This window comes from Aethina tumida, chromosome 6, assembly GCF_024364675.1.
Source record: "Aethina tumida isolate Nest 87 chromosome 6, icAetTumi1.1, whole genome shotgun sequence".
Taxonomy (NCBI): Eukaryota; Metazoa; Arthropoda; class Insecta; order Coleoptera; family Nitidulidae; genus Aethina; species Aethina tumida.
In genome coordinates this window covers 9791663-9803280 of record NC_065440.1, presented here as the reverse complement: position 1 = coordinate 9803280, position 11618 = coordinate 9791663, and the positions used below count along the sequence as shown (strand labels likewise).

At 31.9% G+C, this 11618-nt stretch overlaps 1 protein-coding gene across 26 annotated transcripts; it reads left to right on the top strand.

The window, feature by feature from the left end:
• Positions 1 to 1111: 1111 nt before the first annotated feature.
• LOC109604303 (neuroblast differentiation-associated protein AHNAK) lies at positions 1112 to 10507 on the top strand. Of its 26 annotated transcripts, none has more exons than XM_049969034.1 (17): positions 1112 to 1241; positions 2127 to 2330; positions 3613 to 3699; positions 4190 to 4276; positions 5340 to 5426; positions 5917 to 6003; positions 6481 to 6567; positions 7052 to 7138; positions 7629 to 7715; positions 8202 to 8288; positions 8775 to 8861; positions 8917 to 8982; positions 9098 to 9196; positions 9333 to 9446; positions 9872 to 10159; positions 10212 to 10232; positions 10315 to 10507. In XM_049969034.1, the coding sequence occupies exons 1-17, from the start codon at positions 1235 to 1237 to the stop codon at positions 10404 to 10406; spliced, it is 1674 nt and encodes a 557-aa protein (XP_049824991.1). In that variant the 5' UTR covers positions 1112 to 1234; the 3' UTR covers positions 10407 to 10507. The 26 variants fall into 26 exon arrangements, with proteins under 26 accessions (XP_049824991.1, XP_049824990.1, XP_049824997.1 ...); XM_049969033.1 differs by having other exon boundaries at positions 10212 to 10235; XM_049969040.1 differs by lacking the exon at positions 3613 to 3699 and having other exon boundaries at positions 10212 to 10235.
• The last annotated feature ends 1111 nt before the right edge of the window (positions 10508 to 11618 follow it).

Sequence of the window (11618 nt, the reverse complement as noted above, 5' to 3'; positions counted from 1 at the left end):
TATCCAAATATAAATCAATATACCATCGAGGTCTATCAAATTCAATATCCTTTGTGAGACATGCTAAAAATATATATTTCGCCCAGTGAATTACTAAACAAAAAGTGTTTTAGTATAAAAAGTGTTTTAGAAAGCTTTTGACGAACTTTTGTCTAAGTTTTCTTAAAAAATCGCCATTTTTTTAAATTTATACTATTATATTTAGTCAGTTTTTTATTTGAGGTCTACTAATTTGAAGTGCTTACCAAATTCAATATCCTTTATTAAATATGTAAAAGATATATGTTGTTCATTGAATTACTAAACAAAAAGTGTTGTAATATACAAACGTGTTTTAGAAGGCATTTGACGATACTTTTTTCTAAAGTTTTCTTAAAAAATTCACCATTATTTTTAAATTTATACATTCTAGTCAGTTTTTTATTTGAAAAATTGTCAAATATCCAAATATAAATCAATATACCATCGAGGTCTATCAAATTCAATATCTGTGAGGCAATATTTGTGAGGCAAGTTAAAAATATATATTTTGTCCATTGAATTACTATACAAAAAGTGTTCTAGAAACCTTTTAACGATACTTTTGTCTTAAGTTTTCTTAAAAAATCGCCATTTTTTTTTAAATTTAAACTATTTAGTCAGTTTTTTATTTGAATAATTATCAAATATCAAAGTATAAATCAATGTACCATTGAGGTCTAGTAACTTGACACAAAGAGTATTTTATAATAGTATAAAAACTGTTTTAGAAAGCTTTCGACGATCTTTTTGGATAAAGTTTTCTTAAAAAATTCACAATTTTTTCTAAATTTATTCATTTTAGACAGTTTTTAGTTTAAAAAACCGTTTAAAATAAGGAAACGTTGTCACCTCCGACACATATTTTTTGAATACTGGGGTAAGTTTGGTGGTTTTTCACATAGATGGGAAGGTATTACTTTTCAGGGACAAATTGAAAATAATTTTTAATGGTTTCATAAATATAAATTTATATTTATATTTGCTTGGTGGAAGACTGTTAACAGCTGAATCGATTTTAAAAAATTTTGTATGTAGCATAGTTAGCTGTGAGTTGTCAAAAAACAATGGAGTTACGTTGTCAGAGGGCGCCACTCTATTGACAAGTAAGCGTAGTCACTACCACAGGTCGTTCAGTGCTCAGCTTCATTTCGTTTAAATTTAATCGCTACATATTTTGGAGTTAACGTTGCATATTGTGAACAATAAACAGGACATGGATGGTAAGCATAACTTTCATTCATCTAACCTAAAGCTAAGGGCTAACGGATGCCAGTCAAAATATTTGGCATGTATGTACAGTCAGCGACAGATCTGCCATTACACTTCGAATTGCTCCCCCTCCATTTTACTTCAGTGTTTCCGCATTTCTGTCGGGGACTTCAACGAGGAAACATTTAGCAGAGCCCCGCTCTATACCACCGTCCTGGAACCCGACGTCCCATATGACACTTTTGGTAGTAAAACTTAGACTCACAGAATTTTAGGCTCTTGGATATCATCGTTCCAGCCACTTTATGAAAAAGAATTAGTACATAGAATATACCTAACCTAACCTAATTTTTTTCAGAAAGTTCATCAAAAATAAAAATTTTCTAACGTAATTTTTCAATTTTTTGAGATTTTTTGGAAATTATGTAATTATTATTAAATATTGACAATTTTTTTTGAAAATTATTTTTGATGAACTGAAGAAAAAAATAGGTTAGGTTAGGTTAGGTTTGATTTCTTAGAAAAAAATTAATTTTAAATTTGGAAAAATGTCGATTTTTGCTGTTTTTGCTTGAAATCTTTAGTTCATCAAAAATAGAATATTAAAAAAAATGTTCAGTAACGTAATTTTATAATTTTTTGTGAATTTTTGAATTAGATTAGGTTAGGTTAGGTTAGATTAGGTTTATATTTATTATTTTTTTAATATTCTACTTTTGATAAACTTTCTGAGAAAATAGGTATACAATTTAAAAAAATTCATAAAATTTCAAGGATAAATCTCAAAAATCAGTATTGTTTCAATTTAAAATTAAATTTTTACAATATTATTAAAAATTTCCAGGATGTATTAAGATGATAATATTAAATAGTTTTAAGAGTTAATTTTGTTGTAGCCATGTACAATGATTTGATTGAATCTTCTGATGATGATTTTGGACTGTTGGATTCGCTTTTTGACGAAGAAGGCGATGAATTTAATACTTTCGTCGCTGATTTAGAAATGTTGGATTGTTCTCCTGTTCATGAGGATGATGAATTGGACTCTTCTTTTGATCGCATTTTTGATGATGATTATGATTTGCTCCGTCCCTTGTCAGGTAAAATAAATTAATAGCAAATCACGAGTAAATAAATGTGTATGAATTGAATTTAGGGATTTTTACTTTTAAATTGGAACTCACGTATCAAAATACATTTAAAAACTTCCCTATTCAACTCCTTTGAAGTACCAGTCATCTTTTTATAAATTCTCGAGTACTCAGATATTATTTTTTTGGCTCTATAATTAACGTGAACAAATTTATATACATATACATTTATTACTTTTGTAGTTTGAATGTGTTTATATACAGTGGTTGAAAAAAGTGTGGAATATTTATTTAATTGTTACAAATGTTACTTAATGTTTTACATAATCTGTTTCAAATCTGAACCAGACTAATTTACTGAAAGATAGGATCATTAATCACAACAATCATCATATTTATCATTTTTTTTATAAAATTTGGTGTATTTAGTACTCACTATTGTACTGCATAATGATTCATCAATTAGACGATTCAAATAATAATCAAACAAAAACACTATTTCAACAATGCACAGTATATACACATTGAACTTTTCCCTAAATCCATTCAGTTTCACTTATAGATATACACAGCACTATACGTCAGCTGTATAGCTACAAATATACTGCTATAAACATGTCGGTGACGCAAACTCCTAAGATTTTTCACCGCTGTATATTTTATATTTTGACTGTGTTAAGTTTTACTGCAACCTACGATGAATTGAATTATTTTTTAGACGTTAGTGTTAAATTGGAGTCTTCTGACACTGATGAATTGCTTTCTAATCCTGATGTTGATATCGATTTGCCCCGCCCCTTGGCAGGTAACATAAATTAAAAAATCATCTCCGCTTTGTTTATAACGAGTGTTGATGTTTTGTTACAATTACGATCATTATATTTGTCAGTTTTTTTAATAAAATTTGGTTTATTTAGTACTCACTATTGTACTGTACAATGATTCATCAATTAAACGATTCAATTAATAATAAAACAAAAACACTATTTCAACAATCCACAGTATAGACACATTGAATTTTTCACTAAATCCATTCAGTTTCACTTATAAGATATACACAGCACTATACGTCAGCTATATAGCTACAGATATACTGCTATAAGCATGTCGGTGATGCGAACGTACGAGATTTCACCTAACCAAAAAGTGTCTAAGGTACACAGTCACTGCGCGTGCGCCAATCATGAGCATGTCGGTGACGCGAACCCCTAAGATTTTCCACTGCTGTATATTTTATATTTGACTGTATTTAGTTTTATTGCAGCCTACGGTGAATTGAATTATTTTTTAGACGTAGGTGTTAAAATGGAGTCCTCTGACTCTGATGAATTGCGTTCTAATCCTGATGTTGATGTCGATTTGCTCCGCCCCTTGGCAGGTAACATAAATTAAAAAATCATCTCCGCTTTGTTTATAACGAGTGTTGATGTTTTGTTTCAATTACGATCATTATATTTATCAGTTTTTTTAATAAAATTTGATTTATTTAGTACTCACTATTGTACTGCACAATGATTCATCAATTAAACGACTGAAATAATAATAAAACAAAAACACTATTACAACAATGCACATTATATACACATTGAACTTTTCACTAAATCCATTCATTTTCACTTATAAGATATACATACACAGTACTATACATCAGCTGTATACCTACAGATATACTGCTATAAGCATGTCGATGACGCGAACGCACGAGATTTCACCCAACCAAAAAGTGTCTAACGTACACAGCCACTGTGCGTGCGCCAGTTATGAGCATGTCGGTGACACGATCCCCTAAGATTTTCCATCGCTGTTTATTTTATATTTGACTGTATTTAGTTTTATTGCAGCCTAAGGTGAATTGAATTATTTTTTAGACGTTGGTGTTAAAATGGAGTCTTCTGACACTGATGAATTGATTTCCAATCCTGATGTTGATGTCGATTTGCCCCGCCCCTTGGCAGGTAACATAAATTAAAAAATCATCTCCGTTTTGTTTATAACGAGTGTTGATATTTTGTTACAATTACGATCATTATATTTATCAGGTTTTTTTTTTAATAAAATTTGGTTTATTTAGTACTCACTATTGTACTGTACAATGATTAAACAATTAAACGATTCAATTAATAATAAAACAAAAACACTATTTCAACAAAGCACAGTATAGACACATTGATTTTTTCACTAAATCCATTCAGTTTCACTTATAAGATATACACAGCACTATACGTCAGCTATATAGCTACAGATATACTGCTATAAGAATGTCGGTGATGCGAACGTACGAGATTTCACCTAACCAAAAAGTGTCTAAGGTACACAGTCACTGCGCGTGCGCCAATCATGAGCATGTCGGTGACGCGAACCCCTAAGATTTTCCACTGCTGTATATTTTATATTTGACTGTATTTAGTTTTATTGCAGCCTACGGTGAATTGAATTATTTTTTAGACGTAGGTGTTAAAATGGAGTCCTCTGACTCTGATGAATTGCGTTCTAATCCTGATGTTGATGTCAATTTGCTCCGCCCCTTGACAGGTAACATAAATTAAAAAATCATCTCCGCTTTGTTTATAACGAGTGTTGATGTTTTGTTTCAATTACGATCATTATATTTATCAGTTTTTTTAATAAAATTTGATTTATTTAGTACTCACTATTGTACTGTACAATGATTCATCAATTAAACGATTCAATTAATAATAAAACAAAAACACTATTTCAACAAAGCACAGTATAGACACATTGATTTTTTCACTAAATCCATTCAGTTTCACTTATAAGATATACACAGCACTATACGTCAGCTATATAGCTACAGATATACTGCTATAAGCATGTCGGTGATGCGAACGTACGAGATTTCACCTAACCAAAAAGTGTCTAAGGTACACAGTCACTGCGCGTGCGCCAATCATGAGCATGTCGGTGACGCGAACCCCTAAGATTTTCCACTGCTGTATATTTTATATTTGACTGTATTTAGTTTTATTGCAGCCTACGGTGAATTGAATTATTTTTTAGACGTTGGTGTTAAAATGGAGTCCTCTGACTCTGATGAATTGCGTTCTAATCCTGATGTTGATGTCGATTTGCTCCGCCCCTTGACAGGTAACATAAATTAAAAAATCATCTCCGCTTTGTTTATAACGAGTGTTGATGTTTTGTTTCAATTACGATCATTATATTTATCAGTTTTTTTAATAAAATTTGATTTATTTAGTACTCACTATTGTACTGCACAATGATTCATCAATTAAACGACTGAAATAATAATAAAACAAAAACACTATTACAACAATGCACATTATATACACATTGAACTTTTCACTAAATCCATTCATTTTCACTTATAAGATATACATACACAGTACTATACATCAGCTGTATACCTACAGATATACTGCTATAAGCATGTCGATGACGCGAACGCACGAGATTTCACCCAACCAAAAAGTGTCTAACGTACACAACCACTGTGCGTGCGCCAGTTATGAACATGTCGGTGACACGATCCCCTAAGATTTTCCATCGCTGTTTATTTTATATTTGACTGTATTTAGTTTTATTGCAGCCTAAGGTGAATTGAATTATTTTTTAGACGTTGGTGTTAAAATGGAGTCTTCTGACACTGATGAATTGATTTCCAATCCTGATGTTGATGTCGATTTGCCCCGCCCCTTGGCAGGTAACATAAATTAAAAAATCATCTTCACTTTGTTTATAACGAGTGTTGATGTTTTGTTACAGTTACGATTATTATATTTATCTTTTTTTTTAATAAAATTTGGTTTATTTAGTACTCACTATTGTACTGCACAATGATTCATCAATTAAACGACTCAAATAATAATCAAATAAAAACACTATTACACAATGCACATTATATACACATTGAACCTTTCACTAAATCCATTCATTTTCACTTACACAGCACTATACATCGGCTGTATAGCTACAGATATACTGCTATAAGCATGTCTGTGATGCGAACGTACGAGATTTCGCCTAACCAAAAAGTATCTAAGGTACACAGCCACTGTGCATGCGCCAGTCATGAGCATGACGGTGACACGAACCCCTAAAATTTTCCATCGCTGTTTATTTTATATTTTGACTGTATTAAGTTCTATTGCAGCCTACGATGAATTGAATTATTTTTTAGACGTTGGTGTTAAAATGGAGTCCTCTGACTCTGATGAATTGCGTTCTAATCCTGATGTTGATGTCGATTTGCTCCGCCCCTTGGCAGGTAACATAAATTAAAAAATCATCTCCGCTTTGTTTATAACGAGTGTTGATGTTTTGTTTCAATTACGATCATTATATTTATCAGTTTTTTAAATAAAATTTGGTTTATTTAGTACTCACTATTGTACTGCACAATGATTCATCAATTAAACGACTCAAATAATAATCAAACAAAAACACTATTACAACAATGCACATTATATACACATTGAACTTTTCACTAAATTCATTCATTTTCACTTATAAGATATACATACACAGCACTGTATACCTACAGATATACTGCTATAAGCATGTCGGTGACGCGAACGTACGAGATTTCACCCAACCAAAATGTGTCTAAGGTACACAGCCAGCCACTGTGCGTGCGCCAGTCATGAGCATGTCGGTGACACGAACCCCTAAGATTTTCCATCGCTGTTTATTTTATATTTTGACTGTATTAAGTTCTATTGCAGCCTACGATGAATTGAATTATTTTTTAGACGTTGGTGTTAAAATGGAGTCTTCTGACACTGATGAATTGCTTTCCAATCCTGATGTTGATTTCGATTTGCCCCGCCCCTTGGCAGGTAACATAAATTATAAAGTCATCTCCGTTTTGTTTATAACGAGTGTTGATGTTTTGTTACAATTACGATCATTATATTTATCAGTTTTTTTTTTTAATAAAATTTGGTTTATTTAGTACTCACTATTGTACTGCACAATGATTCATCATTTAGACAATTCAAATAATAATCAAACAAAAACACTATTTCAACAATGCACAGTATATACACATTGAACTTTTCACTAAATCCATTCAGTTTCACTTATAAGATATACACAGCACTATACGTCAGCTGTATAGATACAGATATACTGCTATAAGCATGTCTGTGATGCGAACGTACGAGATTTCACCTAACCAAAAAGTGTCTAAGGTACACAGCCACTGCGCGTGCGCCAATCATGAGCATGTCGGTGACGCGAACCCTTAAGATTTCCATCGCTGTTTATTTTATATTTTGACTGTATTAAGTTCTATTGCAGCCTATGATGAATTGAATTATTTTTTAGACGTTGGTGTTAAAATGGAGTCTTCTGACACTGATGAATTGCTTTCCAATCCTGATGTTGATGTCGATTTGCCCCGCCCCTTGGCAGGTAACATAAATTAAAAAATCATCTCCACTTTGTTTATAACGAGTGTTGGTGTTTTGTAACAATTACGATCATTATGTTTATCAGTTTTTTTAATAAAATTTGATTTATTTAGTACTCACTATTGTACTGCATAATGATTCATCAATTAGACGATTCAAATAATAATCAAACAAAAACACTATTTCAACAATGCACAGTATATACACTTTGAACTTATTACTAAATCCATTCACTTTCACTTATAAGATATACACAGCACTATACGTCAGCTGTATAGATACAGATATACTGCTATAAGCATGTCGGTGACGCGAACGTACGAGATTTCACCTAACCAAAAAGTGTTTAATGTACACAGCCACTGCGCGTGCGCCAATCATGAGCATGTTGGTGACGCGAACCCCTAAGATTTTCCACCGCTGTATATTTTATATTTGACTGTATATAGTTTTATTGCAGCCTACGGTGAATTGAATTATTTTTTAGACGTTGGTGTTAAAATGGAGTCCTCTGACTCTGATGAATTGCATTCTAATCCTGATGTTGATGTCGATTTGCCCCGCCCCTTGGCAGGTAACATAAATTAAAAAATCGTCTCCGCTTTGTTTATAACGAGTGTTGGTGTTTTGTTACAATTACGATCATTATGTTTATCAGTTTTTTTAATAAAATTTGGTTTATTTAGTACTCACTATTGTACTGCATAATGATTCATCAATTAGACGATTCAAATAATAATCAAACAAAAACACTATTTCAACAATGCACAGTATATACACTTTGAACTTTTCACTAAATCCATTCAGTTTCACTTATAAGATATACTCAGCACTATACGTCAGCTGTATAGCTACAGATATACTGCTATAAGCATGTCGGTGACGCGAACGTACGAGATTTCACCTAAACAAAAAGTGTCTAAGGTACACAGCCACTGCGCGTGCGCCAATCATGAGCATGTCGGTGACGCAAACCCCTAAGATTTTCCACCGCTGTATATTTTATATTTGACTGTATTTAGTTTTATTGCAGCTTACGGTAAATTGAATTATTTTTTAGACGTTGCTGTTAAAATGGAGTCCTCCGACACTCATGAATTGCGTTCTAATCCTGATGTTGATGTCGATTTGCCCCGCCCCTTGGCAGGTAACATAAATTAAAAAATCATCTCCGCATCGTTTATATATTGTTACAATTTTAGAACGCCCAACGAATGCCCTTGTTGCCGCACCATTTGCATTACCCCGTGAACCTAATGGAGCCAGAAGTAATGTTTAATTAATTTACTTTTAATCCCCCAACACTGTTGAAGTACCAGACACCCTTTTACAAATCACCAGGTACCTAGTTTTGATTTTTGACTATATTAAGTTTTGTTGCAGCCATGGATGATGACATGAATTCTTTTCACAATTATATTGAATTTAATTCTTCTTCTGACGATGATGACGATGATGATGATGTGCTCAGTCTTTTGCAAGGTAACATTCACAACAAATCATGAGTAAAATGTGAACAAAGATACTCTTTAAATCGTTCAGAATTCTCTAATCTATTAAAATATCTCATATATTTAGTTTTATTTATTTAGACTAGGTCTTTTAATTTATTTTTAAGGCATGCTGGAACTGCATCAACGCATCATACGTTTTCTGTTCCCAAGACGGCGAAGGGAAAGGCAAAACTTTTTCATCCATGACAATCCATTAGAGAATTATGGAGGGGCAACAGGTAAGGCCAATAATATAACAATTTCGATTTAGGCTTTGGAAGTCCAGTATTGATATTGAGCATTAAAAAATATCCAGTTAGATAACTAAATTTGATTATTATACATAAATAGTTCAGTTCTTGATCATTTTGACAGTAGAAATCTTCATCATTTAAATCTTAATCACTTAAATTAAGCTTATTTTTGAAATTTCTCAGTTACCATTACCAATTTGACAAAAACTGTTTGCTTAGAAATGCCTTCAAATGGATTTTAGGTACTACCGTATATTTCAGTAACCACAATTATTTGATAGTACCTTCTTATATCACATCAAACATAAAACTGATCTAAGATCTGTTATACATCCTGATAATCTTATTCATGTTGCATTAATTTAATTGACAAAATGCAATACCTATTTTACTCACTCACTTTATTACAGGAGAAGGACTTCCTATAGTAATAAGATGTAGCCAGGAATTAATAAGAATGTGCAGAAGGGAATTAGTAGTGAGATACGGGAATAGAGAATTAGTAAGAAGGGGCATAAGATTTAATCGCGATTTAATAAGAAGAGGCAGAAGGAGTTTTGAATTAGTAAGAACGGGTAGAAGAGGGAGTCAGGAATTAGAAAACAGAGGCAGAAGGAGTCAAGGAATAGTAAGAAGAGAGTGGCGGGGATTAATAAGAAGAGGCGGTCCAGGATTAGCGAGAAGAGGAAGAAGACTCTGTAAAAACTTTTTCTCTTGTACGTGTGTCATTATTTATTTTAGTTATTTTAGGGCAGAGACATAGGCGTGCAGGTAGTGTTAGCTTATTGTTGAATAGCAAAAAACAAATATCAATTATATTTTTGTGTATTTAAATGTTTTTTTTTTTCCGCAGCATTTATTAAGGCATTAAGAGACTTCAATCGTCAGCTTATCCGTAAATGGAGGGAGATTGGAAGAAAGGTTACAAACAGGAGGAACATCTGAAAGCTATATACATTGGACGAGCAACACAGGAAAATTTGATGAAAACAATTCTAAATTTTTTGTATATTAAAAGTTTAATAAAATATATTTTTATATTTCAATATTCTTCTATCAATTAAACAAATTTCTTGTATTCAGTCAAAGATTAACAGTAGTTCCATTCTGAGATGGATTATTTGGACAACATCTTTTAGCTTAGATTTTCATTCTGTAAACCATACTTTTGCTTCTATTATTAACTGCTTTAGCATTTTATCCTTTTTCTTGGTATTTCCTGAGATTATTTGTACAAAGCTGTGGGAACTGGCTTCTGGAGTCTGAAAGTTCACGGTTCATGACTGACTTTCTCTACTTAACAATGGTCTGACACTGTTCCACTTAGGAAACTATAGTGAGAGCATCTGCAATGAAGAGTTAAAAGTAGTTTTCTTTCCAAAATGCTAAAAAGTATGTACAGACTAACTACTCAGCGGATTGGGACCCAAACAACAATATATTAGTCAATACAATATATGTATAATATGAGTTAATATAATATTTAATAATTTAAAATATATTTGAAAAGTTTTTTTCTAAATATTTTAAAAGGCACCATTATTTTATTTTGATATTCAAATTTACTAAGTGTTAAGAAATCATCAGATATATAAAAATGCGATTTATGGTAAGAGTAAAAAATTGGACTCTGGTCGCTTCAGTAAACATTTCTTTATCTGGTCTGGAAATGCATGTAACATCCAAAATCAAGCAACCCTGCACATTTAACCTCAAATTGGTTGACACCCAATTTGAACACCAAATATCAACTGTTGTCATTACCAGATGGCGCCACAGCGGTGATAAGCATTAGGGGGGGTCAAGTGAACCGAATGGAAACAGCCGAATGTTCCCGAAGTTACACTCATTTTCTAAAATTGATATGTTATTTATAATGTTGTATAATGTATTTCTTAATAAATAAAATCAAACTTGGATAGTATGCTTTGTAATTCAATAATTTAGTACTTAAGATGTTTATTTTACTTTACAATCATATTAGAAATAAAATAATCTCAAATTTGAATAAGATGTTTTATATATTAATATACTTTGTCTTATCTGTTGAATAAATGAATATTATTTTATAGGTTAAATAGTCTGCCAAACCATTGATAATCTTATTATATATATTATTAAAAGTGGGTATTCTAGGTTCCAACTAGATTGGGAAGG

Excerpts from the sequence above, each read along its gene's own strand:
- LOC109604303 (XM_049969033.1), top strand. Across the intron at positions 3,700-4,189 it reads TTTGCTCCGCCCCTTGGCAG|ACGTTGGTGTTAAAATGGAG; the intron begins GTAACATAAATT and ends ATTATTTTTTAG. Across the intron at positions 6,568-7,051 it reads TTTGCTCCGCCCCTTGGCAG|ACGTTGGTGTTAAAATGGAG; the intron begins GTAACATAAATT and ends ATTATTTTTTAG.